The following is a 21,699-nucleotide window of genomic DNA, read 5'->3' as shown; positions in this document are numbered from 1 at the left end:
GACAGCAGCTAGGTGTCTTTGTGTTACAGGCTTCCCATTTTGTGACTGACTTTCACCACAAAATGAACCCGTTAGCCATCGCCGTTCTTCCTGTGACGGCGGTCTCCAATAGACGCCCGTCTCTATGAACACCGGGCAATGTTGCATAAATGCCAGGGCTACTATTGGAAAATATACGGTGGGAGTGAGGGGTGTGTCTCATGATATGTATCGTGATATAGATCCAAAGACTGTACGGAACAATTTTTTGTTTTTTTGAAGAGTACGACTATAAAATAAAAAATGACTTTAATATGAAAATGCTTTTCTTGTAATTAAAAAGGCAACATTTATTTTGTTTAATGATCACAACGTTAAGCACTGCAACTGTATCTCCAGTTGCTCTTACCCAGCAAGTTCATGTTGCTTTTCTTTTGGTGAGGAGACACATTTGTTCTTAGAGAGAACATTCAACATTGTCTGATTTACACAACAAAATACTTTTTTTAGTGTACCGGTATATAAAAAACCAAACATAAAATGAATGTGGTTGTGTAGGTGTTGCATGCCTCATAACAACAGGAACCGTGAAGGATGACTGCATATATAATGAGCTGCTTCTCGCTGAGATCTTGTTGTCGTTTTGTGTGTTGTAGAGCTGCTCAAAGAGGCTCAGTGTGCGATGCTGCCAGCTAGCAGTCGGGGGTTAAAGTGGAAAACAAGAGTCATTGATAAATAAATATCACAGCATTTTGAATTGTTACATGTATCACCAAGTGAAATATCGTGATTGATTTTCGCCCCCAACACCTCCAGTTAGAGTAATTATGTCAAGAAGATAGCTTTTATTTTATTTTAAACCAATATATAAAATAACTAGATTTGATTCATCTATGTGTTTTTTGCTAAAATTTCTTAGAAGAAGAATACTTGTCATTCAAATAAAAACCTTTCAGCATTGGGGGGTTTGTGTGCCACCACAGGGTTCTAGTGTTTATTTACAGCCCAAACAGGAGCAGAGCAGAACATGTCCAGACCTGTTCTCCTCTCCTGACACTTGGTGTCGTCGCTCATCGGTTACCAAGACGACGGCGTTTTGAATTACAGCTTTAAGAACTCGTTTTTACTGATGGAGGCGACGTGGATTTTAGTTCTGCCGTTCGGTTTCTTTCATGCTGCCTCATCTTTACCTGCCCCCTGCGACCGTCAGAGTCTCTCCGTGGGCGGAGTCGGAGCCTCACCTGCGTTTGGCCGGCGGTTCCGTGCAGCGACAGTTGGGGAAGCTGTAGATCGCGGTCTTTGCTCTGCCGGGTGACCTGCTTGCTGCGCTGCAGCTGCAGCCTCAGCTTTGCAATCTGCTGGTTTAAAAAAGAAAAAAAACAGTTCAGCAGATTTCAGTGAGTGGAGGAAATTCACATTTAAGGCTGGAAAAACCCCAAACCAACCAAATATTTACAGAGACATAATCGGACAAAAACACGATTTCACAGATCTGAAGTGTTTACTTTGGCCAAATGATTTACCAGTTCTCTAACGTTAGATAAAATGCCTGGAATGTCAACTTTTTTCTTTCTTTTAGTATTAAGGCAAGCACACTCTGCAGCCAGAGCAGTGCATGCAGCAGCAGCGGCGGCGGCAGCGAAGGGTGGATGATGAAGCGAGTGAAGTCAGTGGGTGAAACCTAAAAACAGGATGCTCTTTGTAAGACGAACAGACGCAGTTGTGCTGTGCAGACAAAGGTGCGGTCTTCAGCGCTGATCTGGTATTCCTGACAGCCCCGTCAACAAAGACCGGCTCTTTTCACAGAGGTCCTCCCACACTCAGTTCGCCGCCGCGACGACAAGTCCAAGCAGTTTGGACGGAAGAAGAAGAAAGAAAGAAAAAAAAAGAGCTGATGCAAACTAGTCTCCTATTTTGATTGCACAGGCCTGGAGCGCGGAAAGATGGCATCTAAATTTTATTAGCAGGCCTGGATCCAGCACGAGGCCGTAAGAAAGATTTAAAGGGATTTATCATGTTAACATTTTGACAATCATGTGAGAAAAGCATTTGCTCCAGGAAGTTCCTGAGGTTGTTTTTAAATAAAACACGCCATTACATGATGTTTTTTAGGTCCAAAACTGCATAAATGAGTTCTGTGGATGACATTATAAACTAAAGTCATTAAAAGCTCAAATGACACCATTCTTAGCCTCCGTGACGGTGTGGAATAAGGCGTTTGAAGTGGTGCAGCAGTGGTTCAGCTTTATCGCACCTTTTTCTATTCAGTGCAACAGGAAACCAAGTTGTTTATACAAAAGTCCTTGAAGCTGGAAACAATTAGTTGATGACTTCCTGCAGGACAGTCGCCAAAGATGTTCAAAAGGAACATTTCAGGGTTTATTATTACCTAAAGTTCAACCTATCCTAATGCAGTGTTGGAGGATTTCTGACAAAATAAGACTTTCCTAGAATAGGTAGTCTCTTGTGCAGAGAGAGTTGTGTGGGCGGCCGTGGTGCAGGGGTAGGGAGGTAGACCCATCATCGTGAGGTTGCAGGTTCGATTTCTGCCTTGAAGTGTCCTTGGGCAAGACACCGAACCCCACCTTGCCTCTGGTGGAAGGTTGGCGGCAGTGTTCAGTGTGTGAATGTGTGTGTGACTGTAAAGCGCTTTGGGCCTTTGAAAGCAGGTAGAAAGTGCTAAATAAGTATACGCCATACAAACCCTGGAGTCAGAAAGATGGGATAAAACTCCAAAGTGTCTGATCTAAAAATAAATAAATAAAACCTTCAGCTCCTCTGAAACAACAGACCATAATGAGATGTACACGGCCCTACACTTTGGGGAAGAGGGGGGATAAATTTAGATTATGGTCTGAAGAGTCCTATAACTATGCAGTTGCTTGGTTGGCCATCAAACCCAGCAGATAAGCAGGAGGGTAAAAAGTCTTTACGTAAAGGAACATTTTGACTTCCATCCAACTCTGACAAACAAGTAAACCAACCAACCTTCAAAATAAAAACTTTCAGGGTTATAATAGTCACAAATGTGCTTGTTCCATTTTTATTCTTTTGTGTGCGGATTTATCAAAATAAAGTATGCAAAGACACTGCGGAACTGAACTGATGATGTCAGTCTACGGGGGAAAATGTTTAAAACAACACAAAACCTTGTCTCACATTTAACACAAAGTCAAAACTTTGGTGGGAAAAAAATCATTGTGGGTTCGAGAGATTATAGAGGAGCTTTCTAGAAGTTCAAAGAAGTTGAACACCTCAAACAAAGTGACGGAGGTGGTAGCATGATAGTGTGGTGCGGCTTAGCAGTTGTAGAACCATCAAGACTTGTCCTGAAAGACAAGGCCCTGTTTCCACAGAGTGGTACGGTACAGTATTTTGAGTGTGACCCAACCATACCATGTCTGGGCCCCTGTTGGTTTAAAATGGAACAGACCGGTTAGGTACGAAGCTACCGTCGTCAACCATGAAACCTGTAGATTGGTGGAAGGCCACTATGACAACAGAAAGCACCAAACCAGCGCCGACGTTTCCAAACACTCAATTGTTGTCTTCGCAAGTGTGAATCAGGAAAACATGCCTGCAACAAACAAAGGTCTGCGGCAGGAATACAAACATTCCCGTCCATTGTTGTTGTCGATGGCTTCACTTTTGCTGTAGTCGCACTACTATGACACAAAGCTACACAATCTGCCTAATCATGGCGTCCGTGACGGTCCCACTTTGAGTGGAAACGCTAGCCTGAATCATTCTATCATTTATTATCGTCGTGATACAAAATAAGAAAAATTATCACAGGGTTCAGGAGGAGAACGATCAGATTCTCCTCCGTGTTGGTTTTGGGCTTCAGCCACTGATCACATCAACGCGTCACGGATCAACGCCAGCTTTCTGACTGGTTGACATGAGGCGACGCTTCACCAGAGTTTAGATATTTCAACTCTGGAAACATTGTGCCACCTGGCAAAAAATTTGACATGCATCAATTTTGTTTTTTTACTGCTGTTGGAGTGTCACGCCGCTCAGAATGCTACAGTGGAAACTCGTTGACTTAACGTTGAAATTAGACGCAGCTGATGGCCAAATTGCATTTGGTTTGGACGTTCCTATAGAGCAGGGGTGGACAAACTACGGCCATGTTTGGTCCGGCCCACTGACCAATATCAGAGACCCATGTTTTTATTTTTATCTGGCCACACGATCAAGGCCTGCATAGAAAGTGACATTTTCTTCCCTCCTTCTGCAGTCTGTGCTCCAACCTGAAACCCTCTAAATTCTCTGTCTAACAGAACAGAAGACAGTCTTTCCTTTCTACGTCGCAGTTCATCTTTCCCTGGTTAGCCAATTATTTTAGAGCAATTGTGCTGCTTTTTTTAAACAGCACACCCTGTTCTGTGTCCTGATTGGCTGGAGACCTGGTCAATCAATCTCCTGCGTGTCTCCTGTACAGGAACGCGGATCTCCTCAGATCAGAAATCTGTGATCGATCAGATCTTTGTTTTTATTCTAAGATCCTGGACCTAATTTCTATGAAGGTTTGAGCATTTAAAAAGTGAAAATGTTCATGTCTGTCTGAGAAAAGTGTAGAAAGTGTGCAGTGAGGAGTTTTACGGCCATAAACGTCTGTAATCAGACTCCGTGGATTTCACCGATGACGGTTATTTTTAGAATGTAACTCCTATAATAAACGAGGGAACTCTGTACTGGTGAAAAAGTAACACAGATATATGCGTAGCTGCAGCAGAAGACATGGAAATATGCTTTTTTCATAATTACTGGATGAGAAACAGACGTGCAGGACACAGCTGCTCAGTTTCAGTGCAAAGCGAGAAAATGACGGCAGAAGATCCACTATTTATTGGTTTTTCTTTTTAATGTATCAGTATATCTTTTCCTGACTTTTGGTCTTTGAAAATCACAGTTATTTGGTCATTTTTTATTACATAAATAGTGTTATTTATTTTATTAAAAGGATCATGAATTAATAAAACTTTATTATATGGCTTTACAATGAAAGAAAGATCAAATAAGTTTAAAGATAAAGAGTTCTTGTGGCCTCACAAGAAAAGGTTTGGGGACTCCGCTCTAGCATCCATGTGGTGTTGGAAGATTTGTTTTTTTTCATTCTTCCATCATTCAAACGCCACATGAACGCAGCATTTCTCCAAGTTTTACATGAGGTACATCAAGCCGTTGGTGCAATTGGCTCTAAAATGAGAACAAAAGTTTTAACCTAAAAACTCTAAAATGCTCTGTTTTAAAATATAACTTTCAATCCAAATGTTTTCATCCAGATTCCATGGTATTTCTTTCTCACTTCGGCCCTTCTATACAATTTTAGAACCCTATGTGGCCCGCCAGTCAAAATAATTGCCCACCCCTGCTGTAGAGTGTGATGCCTGTCATCATAGAGGATCTTTGCACAACTATTTGAGAACAGAGTTCAGAGCATCGGGTCTCATCTTCTAGCCATTTTCATAACTAGCTTGTATGTGATGTGGGTGGCAAAACTTCATATCAGCTGAGACAAAGAGCTAACACATTATGTTGATCGTTATGTTCTTGTTTGACTGATCTCCAAATAGGAAAGGTTTTCTCACGAAAAACAAGCTAGAATGAAAAAAGTATTAGCAGACATGGCTGTTCTCCACTCTTGCAGATGTGATAAATTTTAAATAAATCAAAGAGCTAACACTCTCTGTTTGGAATTTTGATGAACTTCTAATGAAGTCGGGAGGAGAAATACCTCCTTGAGATGGTCTGCGCTGCCCCACGAGGCCGACCGCTGGTGAGGACTTCCCAGCTCTGCTCCTTCGTCATTCCAGAGACCTGGAGTCTAAAACAAACAAGACCACATTCACCGTCAGTTCCAGCCACTGATCCCGCTGATGAACCCCCCAGTTATTGTAATCTCCATTGAAAAAAAATAAAAACACAAATCATATGTAAACAGAGGTCTCCAAATGCAAACAAGCCAAGATAACCTGCCCTGTAAAAGCCTTCAAAACCCACGAGACGCTTTTCTTCCAGAGCCTCGTTGGCCAACCTGAAGCTTCATCACAAAATCCCTGAGGACGTAAGCGAGAACTAAACCTAAAAGCAGCAGAGAAAGATGAATAATGAGAGGCGTGTTCACAAGTAAAGCTGCAAAGGTGGAATCAATGGAAAGTGTGGACAAGTCATGGGTCCCTGAGGAAAAGCGCAGAACTCAACAGAAACAAATATAATAAATAATAATTCATCTTTTAATGATCCGGGTTCACACAAACCCAGCCGCCGGCTTCGCTTTCTGTCCGCAGACTCCACACACACAGACGACTAAATCCAGCAGCCTTTACTTGAAATAAAAAACCCTGGGTTTAAAATAATTAAATCACCTTCATACATACATGCAGAGAAGACATCTCTGACAGCCAAAGAGACATCTATCACAGAAGATTCCAACCACCAGCAATAAAATCCACTAAACCCCAATAAAAGCAGATTAAAAAATGTCAACCGCCGTCCTTTACCGAAAAACCCACCTCGCCAGAATACAAATGCAAAGAGAATCTAAAAAGGTGTTTGTAAACCAGTCAAATAATGCAGCTGATATACAAAACAGTCCCTGTCACAGGGCATAGAGGCAGTTCTGTCCAGAAACGGTTAAGTTATGGAAATGAATGCAAAAACGGGAAAGGACTGAGGAGGTTTGATAGGCTCGTTTGGAACCACTAACCTCCTCGTCATTATCAACAGAGCCGCTGCCCTTCTGACGTTTCACCCACAGTTCAGCACGTCTTTGAAGGTCCGCCCACGCGCCTTATGTCTGACCCGGCACTAACAAAAACCCCCGTCGCTGACAATCGCCGTACCCGATGACATGGAATAACACCCGGGAAGCCATCTGAGCCGGCTCGCTGCCACGACCCCTCAAATGGTCACTTGTGCTCTGATGAAAGGGGAGGTCTGTGTTCGGCCACGCTGTAGTTCAGATGTGTACGCTAGTCTCAACATCTTCATCGTGGCATGTGGAAATCCACATCCGCTCCCATCCCAAACATCCAGATACTTTACGTAACAGGATGAACACGGGTTGCTGAAAATCAGCTCATAACCCTTGTGCTATCATGTGGGGTCCAGATGACCCCACCCTGACATTGACATGCTATCCCTACCATGACAAAGGTGGAGAGGATTTCATGTAATCCATGGACACCAGTGAAGATCACAAATCATTGAAGAAAAAATGTTCTGCAAAACTGTTTTGTGGGGTCCAGATGACCCAACTCCCAATGTTAAAGTGCCTTGGAGGCATGTTAACGTTGGGAGTGGGGTCATCTGGACCCCACAAGATAGCACAAGGGATAAGAGTACTTTCTTGAAGGCGTAGTCCCAATCGTCCCAACAGGTGTGTCTGGGCAGAACGGGGCACACAGATGACCAATAGAAAATATCAAGGTCATAGACCAATCAGGTCGTAGTGAACACTTATACGGACAAGGGGGAAGGAGGTGAGATGCAGACATGTCGAATGCATGTTTGATTTTATCAATCCTCCCCATCAAAATCCTGCACAAAGAGTCTGTTAGTGCCGTTCATGTGATACGTGTGCGCTCCTCATGTGCAGCCAGATTATGATGCTAGTTCACACAAGGTTTGGAAACGCGTGTTCAAAAAACCACTTTCCAATGAAAAGTCTATGTAAACATGCGTAAATGCACAAATTGGGCTCCTGTGTTCCAAACTTTTTAAGTCTGTATTTGGGCTCTACGTACAAAATACGCTGCCATATTTGCCTAATTTGATCAGTGAGGGAATTGGAACTGGTAGTGACGTCTGGGTAGTGTCTTTTTCAAAACATGGAAGTGCCAACCATTTGAAAATTGATCATGGAAGAAAAAGTTTGTTGTAGATCTGTGGAGCATAGAAGCTGAATGCAGCTTCTCTATGTTTCGTTTGGGTTTTGGTGGTAAACCATTCAAAGCTTTATGAAACAGCAACAGGACATTAAAGTCTGTCCTCTGGCTGAAAGACCCTAGAACTGGACCGATGTGGTTCTACTTTTTGGTCCTTGTGAGAGTTCTGAAACGGTTGCAGTTTCCCGATGGAGTTTTTTTGGTTGCCCTGTAAAAAGGTTACAGTAGTCAAGTCCACTAAAGATCAACGCATGAACTACTTCTCCAGGTTCTGCTCAGACATCAGGGGCCTCATTTATAAACGTTGGGTACGCACAAAAGAAGGCGTACGCCACTCTCTACGCAATAATTGAGATTTATAAAAAGCAAACTTGACGGGAAAATGTGCGGTCCTTCACACAAGCTCTGACCCAGGCGTACGCACAAAAACGGGTGAAATGGGAAACGGCGACACCGTCGGCAGATGGAAGAAACACGTGAAAGTCAAAATGACAATACTGCCTCTCATAAATAACATGAAGACTTCACAAAGCAAGTCTTACAATTAACAGCTACACGAACACCCGTTTGATCGATCAGCAGTAAAACAAACAAAAAAAAAAATCAAACGAAAATTACAACAGAAATTCAAATGAACACATATTTGCAGAAAGAAAAGTGAAATATGTTCTGCAGTATTGGCATGTTGTGCAATTCATCCTCATAAATAATATATTTAACAGAACGAAATAATTTACAAAACTGATATTCTCCTCAATGTATCCGTCTGGCGGAGCAGATAGGTGCGGGCGTGTGGACGGACGGACAGACATATTAATTGTCCACTGGGGAAAGTTGTTTTCATAGTAAAACATTTCTTCATAAGCTATGGAATTATGGTATTCATGCATATGCCTTTAGTTTGTTTTATTTTTGATAAAACAATGTATGGCGAATGTCTCAACCATTCAGAAAGCAACAAGAAATTACATTTGCGCTGATCAATTTCCCATTTCCACGTAGATTATTACCGACATCTGTAGCTTGTCAGATGTAATTAAATGGATGGAAATAAAATGCCCCATCACAATGCGTAATGACGCACAATGGCTGATCTTGCGCTCTTAGAAGATGTGGCAAATGGAAGAATTCGGAGTGAACGCATCTTTAGACAGCAAGAAAATTTGCTGGCAAACGAGGACGAGTGGCTTATGAGCCGGTTCCCACTTCCTCGAGCCGTCCAGTTGGACCTATGCGGGCTTTTGGGCAGAGGAGCACTAGTCGGAGGAACCACGCGTGTCACCCGGTGCATCTGGCGCTCCGGTGCCCCCCCCCCCTCCTCCTCCCGATGGAGCGCTAGAAGTTTTTTCGCCTCGACTTTGATGTCCACCCATTTCTTTTTTATTTCGGCCACGGTCCAAGGTTGTGAGGCTACAGCATTTAAGGCGTCTGCCACCGTTTGCCGCTCACGTGCTTTTTTGGCATTATGCCCACACTGTGCCCTCCAAACAACACTTTTCTCCTCTTTTCCACCTCGCCAACGATAACTTCTACTTCACATTGAGTGAAGTTACGTTTTTTTTGATTTCCTCTCGGTGTTTGCCGTGGTGTCCCAATCAATGAATATTCATTTGTGGGCGTTTCACGGACTATTTATGGGCAACTATGGGCGTGTCATGAGGCCGCAAAAGCTGCGCTGCTTTTAGAATTGGTTGTGATTTATTAAGGGAAAGATGCGTAGGATGTGCGTGCGCACGGTTTAATAAATCCGAATATTTCTGTGCGTACGCACGTCCTATGTTTCATCCGTACGCCACTTCTGACGCAAATCCTACGCAAAGTTTTATAAATGAGGCCCCAGATCTTTAAAGTCCCACTCTGATCATCATTTGATCTATTTTCAAAATGTTCCCAGTGGTCTTTTAATTATTTTAGCCAAAATCCCCAAACAGTTTCTGCAGAGCAGCAGGAGTTCATCAGAAATTCACCTCTGAGTTGTGGGCGGGACTGTTGGCAAGGAGTAACCCTGCCCCCATTACCCATTATCCATTTGTCTACACACGATGTTGCTAGCTTACAACCCCTCACACCTCCAACATTAGTGGTGCAACCAAAAATGGCGAGCGATGTCGGCGCTATCCAACCACATTTTTTTCGTCTGCTCCTGATTTACAATGACTTGAATAGAGAAATACTCAGAAATGCAATTTTAATCTCAATTTCCATGATAAATGTCCTGCGTCGTCAGCAAAATGCTACAAGAACATGTTAAAAAACAAATTTTCATTGCAGTGGGTCTTTAATATCTGAAATATTTTCAAGACTGCCTTAATGTCTTTATTTAAATGAAGGTTTGTGTCTATGAATCATGAGCTGCAGTCATTTACTATGATGAATCCCGCCCAACGTGCAGACTTCCTGAAGGATCCAGGTTCATTCCAAAGCAGGAAGTCATGAACCGGTGGTCCAAACATGTCCTCATAGACAAACCATGTTTGTACACCGAAGACAAAAAATATGCTTTATGAGGAGAAGTTATCATGTGCATGCCTGGAACTGTATCTGCAGTCCATTTAGGTGCATTAACATAAAAGACGAGCTTTTCCCAACAATCACAATGAACTGTTAAGGACTACATCTGATTAAATTGAATATGAGAAGCTCAAAAACCATGATTGTGGTTTTATTTTTCCATCAACCTTTCCAGCAGAGCAGTCTGCTGTTTAGGGGTTTCCTCTCACGTAGGCGTGCATGCCAGCGCTCTGATAGCCATCAACCGTCTGCACGTTCAGAAACGTTTTAATAGAAGACGTGAGGCAACACAAACTGATTAGGCCGCCTTTGTGAGCGCAGCGCTCTTTGAGAACAGCTTGGCGTTGTCAGGGCCCTAATCTTCATCCACACAGTCTGCGTTCTCTAACCGCAGGCTCTGCAGGCCTGCCCCGCCACACACATTAGCATATGTATGGACCCTCTGCTCCACAACCTCCACACAAAAGGCGGGCGGCCACGAGGGCCAGGTGGTAAGCAGTGGGATTTCTGCTCGCCTCGCCTGGAGGACAGGTGCAAGCAGCTTCACCTCCGTGCGGCGCTCAAATGAGAGGCCGCGGTGAACTTGTGCAGCGCTCCACAAAAGGAGGGACGGATCTTTTGTCGGCTGCTTTCTGCTCGCCTCATGAAAGGAGCTTTGCCCGGGCGGACTGAGGAGGAAGTGGTCGCTCACGACCGCCGGGTTGGAGCGTCGCGGCGTTTCGTGTCAGCTTTCCAACGCAAACGTCTCAAACGCTCCCGTTTCATCATGCCAACATTTTCCAGGAGATAATCATCCAGCTGATTGGAAATATGTTCCAGAGCCTTTGCAGGAACTCTATGATTAGTCGTGTTTACTTTGCTCACAGGCACTTCAAGAACTCCAGCACAGCCCTCCCTGCACTTCCTCAGCCCGGAGAACAAAGAGGAGGCAGGCGATGAGAGCGGTCCACGGGATGAAGGCCATGGAAATGAGGCTTGCCGGTCTTCATTCAGTCACGTGAAAGGCGTTTGTTCAGAGGCGGCGACCTCATCACCATCATGCGTGTTCGGGTTTTTTCCTAGAGCAGATCGGTTTATGGCTTTAACACACAATCGGGAAAAATTCAACAGCTTTTAAATGAAAAAAAATGTTTTTAATGAAAAGTCTTTCACTTTTGACTGCAAAAATAATCTATATGTTCATCTAAACGGGGAAATTCTGAAGTGAATGTTAAAGAGCCCCACTCCAATGAAAATGGTGTTTTTAACATGTTTTTGTTGCATTTTTCTGATGGAGGACATATATACAGAAAATTAAGCTTTATTTGCATTTCTGAGTCTTAATTTAAAATCATTGCAGATGGAAAAAAAGGCGGCTTAAACAAGATCGTATTTGTGGGCGGGCCACAAGCTACATGCCCCCTCCCCCGCTCATACTGCAAGCTAGACAAAGAGTGTGTAAACAGAAAGCTCTCAGCAACGGGGAGGGGAGGGGTGTAACTGTTAATCGACTAGATTAATGAATTCCTACGATCCAACCTGATCCACCAGTCTAAGGCAAGTGGCTAATCAAATCGACCTAAACCATTATAAAACCGTTTTAAAATGAGATAAATCGAAATTAATCAATAGTGGAAAATAAAATTTGGACTAAGACACAGTAGGTTTACCGTACTAGAACATAAAAACGACCTGCAAAGCGGACAACACACGTGAAACACTTTGAATTGAGGAAAGTCGTGACCATCCAGTGTCTAGAATGTTCTAAGAATGTTCCCTTTGGATTCTTTGGATGTGAATGGATTTGACATTCATTCTAGTTTACTTGTTTGTTTGGACACAGATTTCATTCACACTTGAAGAAATCCAAGGTCTGTGGTTCTACCTTTATCCAGATGTTCCCTGGAAAGACATGAAAAACTCCACTTTGTTGGATCTGTGCAGACACTCTTTCACCAGCTGAGTACACAAGTTCTCCAATGAAAGATCTCAAATTGATGATCCATCGTTACCACACAGAAAAGAACAATCCCTCTGGGATCAGTTTGACAAAAAGAAGACCTCTTTTTTTGATGAAATTCAGCGCGTTCACCTCTGATGACCTCACGACAGGAAGATTTCATCACATATGGAAGGAATATAGAAGCTTGGCTTATTAAAGAGAAAAGCTGCTCACACTTAAGCAAAACAAAGCTGCTTTTGATTAAATAACTTACTAAATTTGAAGTAAAAAAAAACAAACACATTTCTCTCCCAACTCCCAACCTCTTAGAAAATGTTTGTCGTCATGAAAGCATGTGGAAATTAACACACAACACGTGTGTTGCTGAGGTGGAAGGTGTGGCTGCTGCTTACCTGTGTAGCTTTATCCTTCATGCAGGAAGGGTACGGTCCATGGGAGTCTCGAGGCCACTGGCCAGTGAGGTACGGCCCTGTGATGGCGTCCAAGGAGGACGCCCTTCGGATGGCGCTGGAACTGCGCACCTGTAATTTGGACCTTTCTGGTGTAAGACAAAAATAAAATAAAATAAAATGATGTGAAAGATGAAAAACAGGTTCAGGTTAAACTAACATTTAACTGCTGAACAGGACAAGCTACAAATAAATGAACAAAAACCAGCCAACCGATATTTTCAAATAAGCTAAACACAAACAGTTTATCTGGAAATGTACACATGTAGAGTTTCCAAAATTATATGTATTATATTTATTGGACAAAAATGCAGCAGAGTGTGGAGTTTTCTTTGTGGAGTCAGAGATAGCATGAAATGGCAGATTTCCTCTAACATTTTTACAGAAAATATGTCTAAATAAAGTAAATTGCGGTGCGACTTTGTCGTTTGGAACTTCCCACTTGATGCATTATATTTATCCATCTTCCCGTTGCCATGGCCTGGGTAAATAGTGGACTCTGATTGGCTTCAGAGTTTAAAAAGTGTTAATGGACGCCTAAAAAGGAAGTTCCGGTCACATAACCTGAATGTTCTATATTACTGCGCTGGCCTAAACACCAGTTGGTAACCAGATAATAGAAACGTGAAACTTAGATGGACAGACGTTCCACATGTTATCACGTCAACTAAAAAGTACAAAAGGACGAGTGATTTTACAGGTGTGGGATAATGCCAGACAAGGAGTCCATTATCAGAAATTAAACCATGGTCAGAGTCGGCGGCGGATTTTCCTATGGGCGATCGCCCAGGGCGTTATCTTGTAGGTAATTTTTTCAAATTTACAATGTAGTTTTTCCATTCACTTTGAGCTGATCCTAGTTTGACCCCAAAGAAACAATTAAAATGATTTTTAAAAATCCAACATGGTGGGACTCCATCAGAGGCGGTAAATATTGGTTCTAGGCGTTGCAAGAAACACAATGCAATACTCGAAAAATAAAATCAACATTGAAAAAGGCGAAGAATCCCGAGATCTTCAGTCTGCGGCAGGGTTTTAATCGAACCCGAATAGAGTCCGCACTTCCTCCTCTCTTCTCAACCCCTTTCTAAACCGTCAAGTATGAATGAAAAAGAAAGTCGAGTCGAGCCCTGAAGCAAATGCAAAAGATTGAGCTGCAGTATCTGATGTTCTGAGGGTGATTTGTTGAGACTTAAAGCAGTTAAGCTCACACCACCCACATACAAACTCATAAACAACCACCCTGCAACGCACATCAACACCGCCTGCCTTCCACGCAACATTCCTGCAGTGACACGCAGCACGGCGAGGCGAGAGGAAGGCAGCGGAATGACTGAAAACACGTGTAAACGTCTGCATCTAGCCTTCAAAGGATCACGTTCGCATACATTCAAGGCAAGCTTGCAGACCATGTCTGAACAGGCTAAAGCCAGGGCCAACATCCACATGAGGCACCCCCTATTCCTGTGGAGCTACAGAGCCGTGCATTGTTGTTCTTTGTTCATAGAACGTATTGCCTAAGTAAGCTGACTGAGCTACAGTAAAATTCCCTGAAGCACTGTAGACAAAGGAAGCAGGCTAAATTTCCATCAATATTGATCCAGGCCAAGCCAGTCCTCTCAGAACAAGGGTTGTGGTTTTTTTCCATCGTCGCCCCGCATGCCAGACCACAAAACCCTCCCAACAGGAAAAAAAGGAAACAGCTTTTCAAAGCACTTCAAGTGCTTTCCAGACAGATACGCACCAAAATGTTGGTAAAGGTTCATTCGTAGAGTCTTAGATTCAACTCAAGAGTTTCAGCTGCACAAACTCTAAACATTTTCAGGGATAGGTGGTTTATTACCTGAAGGGCAAAAGACAGAAAATGTAGACACATGTGAACTAGATTTCTAAACCACTGCTTTCCCACAGCATGGCTCGAGTAACACTGTTTTAAGGCCGTGTCACATGGCCACTACGTACATTCTGCACGGAGGAAAATCATGTGAATAAACATGGAAAGAGTGAGAAAAGTTCTGGACTTAATGTGAAACTTTCACAGATGTATCGCTAACGAACCACGTTAAAAACACAGAAGTACGAATAAACCACACAAAGAACACGTAAACCAATGTAGAACATGAACCGAGCGTGATTATTGCGCTGTTTGGATGCAATTCATTAATGATTCGTGCATCAGTTACGTAAATTCAACATGACGTGTGCGCCGTATACGCGAAATAAAACTGAGACATTAGTGGTTCATGCGTGAAAGGTCTTTTAAAATTTGGAACCACTAAAAACTGAATTCACGTAAAGACCCGTTGGCCGAAACCCTCGACGGACATCTGCGCAAACCGACGAACGCAAGAAACACTCATGGATGACGTACATCACGCACGGATCACGATAGACCAACATTTCATACGTAGAAGATGTGCAAAATGTACATAAGTGGCTGTGGGACTTGGCCTTGAACAAAAATAAGAAAATACATTTCTTTATAGGAAGATTAGATTTTTAAGTTCTGTCAAAATCTGGAAGGTTTTAAAAGTGAGACATGTCTACAATATTGTAAATGTGTTGATTATATTAAAGTTTGAGTATCTAGGAGTAAGGATTCATTAATTTTCTAAATTTCTGATAAACTTTGGAACCATTTCTGCTACTACAAAGAATAAGAGAAGAAAAAGTCACCTCTGAAGGGAATCATTTGCTGTCAATAAAACCTGGAAGAGTTATAAAGCCGTTTCAAAGGTTTTGGAGTTGATCCCTCCACAGCCAGATGGTTACTCATAAGCAGAGAACATTTGAGGAAATGCTGATTCACGGGCTGGAAATCCATACAAATTGAACCCAAAGTCAAGTCTCAGATAAGCTATAAAAAATTCTAACAGGCGAGGCCCTTTGATTGTATGTAAGAAATGGACTGAGTGACTCCTCCCCCTGGCATTCCAAACAGGAAGTGGCTCCAAGAATCCCAAATCCCATAGACTTCGATAGAGAAATCAATAGCTGTTAGTCTTTCTATAGGTCAGAATCACCGTTCTAGCTCTGATACCTTTTTTAACATCTTCTTGATAATCCTCCATTTTTCCCCAGAATTACTCGAGTTATAAACTGGTGGAGCCAGCTTGCCTCGGCGTCCAACGTTCAAAATCTTTGACAGATTTTGTATAGCACACTTTAAACGGTGGGGGTGTGGTCTTCCAACACGTTCAACCCTGATTGGTGGGAGTGGTTGCCATAGAAGCGACGACTCAGACCAATCACTGCTCAATGACGTTGTCTGGCTCCAACATGGCTGCGAAAAAAATGGTAACTGGATTGACTTGATTTGGTTGGAGCCGGGAAGATGTCACACTGACTCAGTCCAGTTCTCATTTACAGTCAATGATTCCATCAAGGCATAAAATTAAAGGCAAATGTATCGACTCGTATTGGACATCTGCATCTTAACTACTTGCTCTATCATTTACCTGTACTTCTGACTTAGATATATACAGGTAAAGTTGGAGTTCTGTTCTTACATAATTTCCCAGGATGCCCGTCTTATTTCCATATTAGACACTTTCATAATGGATTAGATTTATCTGCGCTTTTCCAGACGCTCAAAGCACTCACATTGTGGCCATTATTCATTCACTCCTCATTCATACTTGGTGATGGTAAGCTATGGTTGTAGCCACAGCTGCCCTGGGGCAGACTGACAGAGGCGTGGCTGCCAGCTCGCGCCTACGGCCCCTCTGACCATCACCGGGATCATACATGCACATTCACACACCAGTGGAGCCACACTGGAGGCAAGGAGGGTGAAGTGTCTTGCCCAAGGACACAACGACATTTGGCTGGTGGGAGCGGGGAATCGCGCCGCCAACCCTGCAGTCATTGGACGACCCGCTCAACCACCTGAGCCACTGTTGCCCCATTATTCATAAACAATAATCTCAACACAATGGTACATCTGCAAATCCACTGATGTCTACGAATTCAGAATTCAGACAGACACGAACAGGAAGTCGGAGAAGAAAACTCATCTGCTGCAAAAGAAACTAGAGATGGACTGGTATTTGAGACCAAAACAACCGATCCTTTGATGAAAATGTAACACAACGATTCTCATATTTAGGACCTTAAAGCAAATTTATGATTTCAAAGAAACATTTTTTCACCATCCACTTAAAAGGAAGGTAGAGTGTGAGGTGGACCCTTTTTTTTTGGTGACAACTATTTACATGAAAAGTATGAATTATGCCAGTAATCACATTTGTTTTGCATGATCTGCCACCTGATTGGATTTGTACAGCTGCCCCCAGGCTGGGCAGGAAGCGACTTGTTAATATTAGTCATTAAATCAGATCAACATGTTACACAACAAGCAAACCGCTTCATATTAATTTAAGGAAATTCTCCTGAAAACGAGGAGCAGCGCCTCTGACTGCGTATGCGGACAGAAAACCACATCTACAGCAGACGTAGATGCATTTTCAGATTTGCTCTTACTCTGCAGTTTGAAAGGGTCACAATGAAGCGCAGCTGTTTCAGCACAACAGGCAGACCTTCATTGTTGGGGCGGTAAGAGGACGATGATGGTGGGTCTAAAAAGTCACCACATGCAGAGTAATCCCTTTGACGTCTTCACCGAGGAAGCCTCTGAGCCACCTAAGGACAGTGCTGCTTTTCACTGCAGTCCCAGTGCATCATGGGAGAACTATACAATACATTACACGAAAGATCTTCATAAAGATGCAGCAACGAAAATTAAATATTGTTCAAAATGTCCTATTGGATGATGCAAATCTGAACCATTGAGTCACAACAATGTCGCTTCAATGCATGTTTGGACAGCGAGGTCAAACCAACGAAGGACGGTCAAGTCTCCATCATCACAACCGACACAGGACACTGGTCTGGGTTAAAGGAGAACCTGGGGTATGTGCGGCATGCTGCCGGGGCGGAAAATCAACACCCAAAAGGCAGAAACGCACACACACACAAACACACAGGTGAACCTCGTGGAGGTTAGGGTTAGTCGAGGGGACGCTCCATTCCTCGCATGGCGAGCTAGTCGAGTGGAAGTCATCTCATTCAAAGAATCCAGGAATGTGGGGAGTGTCCTAAACACAAAACTCCAAACTCAACGCCACAGTAGCCACCATGCTACGACAAGATGAGTCAACCATGTCGGTCGCAGCTAATGTTTTAGCCACAAATATCCTTACGGGTGGATACGGGCTTGTCTGCTAGTAAAAATTGGTCAAACCTATACGACCCGCACACAAAAAAATCAAGTCTGTAGACTGTTCAATGAACCCGTAGAGAGGAAGTGTTCATGCACATGTTATTCTACAGGTCATAGTGAACACTTGTCCAACACGTACAGATATTGCAGTTTTCAACTTAGTGCTGTTCACGTGATACGTGCGCGCTCCTTGAAGCAGAAATGAGGAAATTAGACTGAGTGTAGTTTGTGCGGTCGTCCTACAGACACTTACGGATCACGTGCACACCCCGTGCATGCGGTCAGTAAGGAGCCAGTACTCACACCTTACCGACGACTAGAGGGCGGCGTAAGGACGCTGTACGACAGCATCACCCGTAGTGCAACTTCCATAATCGTTACAAATACTTCACGATACACTTACCACACGTACCACAATGGTACGTTCCATTCCATTTATATGACATCCCTTGAGGTGGCGGTTCAAGCCTCAAGGGAACTGCAAGAAAAACCTGAGCTCCCCTTAAGATACAGCCCTCCGTGGGCACAGGACAACCCGAAAACCCACAGCCTAAGCACGACGGCTTAAAGTCATTTGGTCCACAAGAAACAAAGATGTGCTTTGCTGAAAGCACTGTAGTTGTGCTCCAAGTCTTTGAAACTCTAAACACAGAGAGGCTTCACAGTTTGCCTCATTTCAGGTCAGCGGGTTTGCTGAGGAGGCCGATTCTCAAAAAACTCACAGAATCTGAGAGCCCGGAGCAGCTTAAACATAAAAACCGGAATTTTGTTGTTCAGATGTTTTAGGTGAAGCCAGATCACTGACAGTTAGGTGAGAATATCCATGCATGCAACAATCGCTGCCAAAAATCGACTTACACGGCCCTCTTTAGGTTCCGTTTATGCTTGAACCCTTTCTAATTTAGTATCAATTTTTGGATATAAAAATGACTGATTCATAATTAACACATTATTAAATCTGAACAAAGGTGGAACGTTTCAATTCTTATAGTAAAGCTTGCATGTGTCTGAATTTGATGAATCGTTTCTGCATTTTCAAATGAAGTTCAACTCAATTTACAAAACTTTTGTGACATTATAAACTGCAGTAAGTTTTTATAACCGTTTATTCACAGATGTTATGGTTGACTTTTGAGGATTTGCCTTAGTAAAGGGAAAAACTCTCCTCTCCACAGAGGTGCAGCGGTCGTATATAAAGATGTCTCTGCGTTTATGTTTTTATATCAGTTCCAAAGAGGCACCAGCCTCCTCCACCATCATGATAAGCTTCCCTCACATGGTCTCAGACTAAGGAGCTCCTGACTTTCTCACTACTGTTTGTGCAATCCCAAAACAGACAAAAGTCCCCAATGACCGAAGGACAGTTGGTCCACATCACCATGACCAAAGTCAAGATGGAGGGAAGCCTAAACAGATAGAATGTGAGGGGTGAAAGGTCACATTTGAGCCAGAATGACAAACAAGAGCTCATTTCATTTTTTTTTTAAGTTACAGCACACCCTGTCAGTGTCACACGTGGTGTTTCCTGCCTCGCGCAGGTAAAGAGGCTGTTTTACCTTTGGGAACTGGAGAGTCTGGGGGGCAGGACGCCTCTCTGTTTTCGGGGGACAGGCTTTGTTTCACGCTCCCGGCGCCGAGCTGTGGACTGGCGGTGGGGCTCGAGCCGCGGCTGTTCGTGGCTCCTCCGTGCAGAGTCTGCGACCGGGTCGGACTGCACTGACGGTCCGCGCGCAGGAGCTGGTAGGGCACGGTGGCGCGGATGGGGTGCAGGCGGCAGCTGCTGCCGCCGGGGGAGCCGGCATTGCTCCGCCTCACCCGCGGCTGCTGATGCGAGTTAGTGGGAGCGGACATGCCGCTTTTGGCCCAGTTATCCTATCGCTCCGAGGAACGCGTCCTGGCGAAGCGGCGGCTGCTCTGTAGGAAGAGAGGGCTGGGGGCGCCAAGATAAACATTAGCCTGTTAGCCAAAAACGTTAGCTTCTAAAATAAAATAAAAAACACCACTCAATTCGTACTTCTAGCGTTAAAAGCTCATAACGCCTAACACTTTAAGGCACACTTACCTACAGGACCCGAAAACGTTCCGTAACGAACCGAGAAAATAACTTTAAAACGAGTTTAAAGTAGTTATCTCTGTTGTTGGGTTCTTAGGTGTTCCCCATCCTGTCCACTCACTCTAAATGACAGTTGTTCCGTCCAGGCTACTGGCTGATGCCTGTGGGCGGGGCCTAGTCTGTTTAAGCTCAAGCTGTGATTGGACAGTACCCAGGTACAGTAAGACGTCTGATTGGTCAACGTCGCTCCACTAGACACACAGTAAACCAATCAAAACCGGTAGTTCTTTGTGAGCGTGTTGTGGAGAAAAAAAAAAGGGAAAAAAAAACTTCTTCTGAATTTCATGGTTTTATTTCATTGACGTTTTGTAACTACTTTATTAAAAAAGAAAGAAAGGCGTCTTAATTAGATGTATGCATACAAGTGAAAAAGTCCGATTTTGTCAACAATGACCCCAGGGGCGCAACTACCTAATTTCATAGTCTGCGGCCACGTAACCCCCCCCCCCTCCTAAAGCTATCTAAACATCCACACAACACCGTTATTGTTGAAATGTATGAATCTCTTTACTTCTTATCTGATTATGGATTTGACCCAGCAGAACATTTTAGTGAGGTATTTTCAACCGTATATTTCCTCAATGATTCCCCAAATTTGTGTATTGAAGGCCATTTAGAAGGATCTTCTGACCTCTGTACCTCTCTGTTCTTCTCCCTCTTCATCATCAGCTGATCCTCTCTTTTTCTCTCCATCATCATCATTATCTGAACTTCTCTCCTTGTTCTTCTTGGTTGGGACTGACTTGTCATGTATGTCTGCACTTGTTTTCCCAAAATAAGTGAACAGGTGGTCAGCAGAAGTTTAAACCAGAATGAGCATCTAGGTTTTTGTGGCTTTAATAGTTTAATGATTCCTCCCTGAAGTCATCTCTGCTCTCTTTTCTATCAGATGCATCACTAATCTCATGTCTGTCTCCTTCACCTCTTGCCTGTGTTCTTCTTTACTCAATCATACGGCCAAGCAACAATTATTTCATGTTTTAAATAAATCAAACATCTTTCTAATGCTTTTTTTTTAAATTAAGAATACTCTTTAAAAATGACTGACTTGGTATAAACTGGCTTTGCCCTGAACGTCCACCAGAAGTCCAGCCTGTTTCTTTCCTCCATCTGTCCTGATTCTTTCTCTCTTTTCTCATCTTTCTCTCCATCCTCACAGCTGTGTGATATAAACTTTGTTTTAGGAAGATTTTCAAAGAATACAGTGACTAAACTATATCTAAAAATAGAAACATTTTTGATTTTAAATTATATTTGTGTTGGATATCACTTAGTGGTGTATTAGAATAGAATAGTTTTCTTTGTTGTTGTCAAACATCTCCAAATGTTCAACTAAAGTCCAAAGTGTCGTTCAGCCGAAGTGATCTTAAAAGGAAAAGGCTGTTAACGAAATAGTCACTAAAAAAAATGATCCAAACTTTTAACGTAAAAAGAAACAAAAACACCATCTAACCCACCATCACACATACTTCTCCCTTCTGCCCATTGGAGCAGCTTTTATCATCATTTAATTTTGTATTTAAAGAATAAAAACTTTGGTACATCTAGTTTAAGAAATTATTTGTCTCTCTGAAACAAAATCAGTAAAA

At 43.1% G+C, this 21,699-nt stretch overlaps 1 protein-coding gene and 1 long non-coding RNA gene across 4 annotated transcripts in view; one reads left to right on the top strand and one right to left on the bottom strand.

The window, feature by feature from the left end:
* The window catches only part of LOC101158883 (glucocorticoid-induced transcript 1 protein), a 27,817-nt gene extending 6,118 nt beyond the window's left edge, over positions 1-21,699 (bottom strand). For 2 of the 3 annotated variants that reach the window (XM_023963888.2, XM_078933638.1), the window contains exons 1-5: positions 20,060-21,699; positions 19,554-19,927; positions 12,720-12,865; positions 5,723-5,812; positions 1,221-1,337 (exon numbers count right to left, since the gene is read on the bottom strand). In XM_023963888.2, coding sequence (XP_023819656.1) covers positions 1,221-1,337; positions 5,723-5,812; positions 12,720-12,865; positions 19,554-19,848 — 648 coding nt within the window. In that variant the 5' untranslated portion in view covers positions 19,849-19,927; positions 20,060-21,699. The remainder of the gene's footprint in view (positions 1-1,220; positions 1,338-5,722; positions 5,813-12,719; positions 12,866-19,553; positions 19,928-20,059) is intronic. The other variant, XM_023963889.2, reaches the window with a different exon arrangement.
* Positions 9,203-15,368, top strand: LOC144984616 (uncharacterized). Its single transcript, XR_013648414.1, has 2 exons — positions 9,203-11,108; positions 11,252-15,368. It is a non-coding gene; the product is annotated as an uncharacterized LOC144984616 (long non-coding RNA).

This window comes from Oryzias latipes, chromosome 16, assembly GCF_053564925.1.
Source record: "Oryzias latipes strain Hd-rR chromosome 16, Olatipes_Hd-rR_3.1".
NCBI classification, from domain to species: domain Eukaryota; kingdom Metazoa; phylum Chordata; class Actinopteri; order Beloniformes; family Adrianichthyidae; genus Oryzias; species Oryzias latipes.
This window is presented reverse-complemented; position numbering and strand designations above follow the sequence as displayed.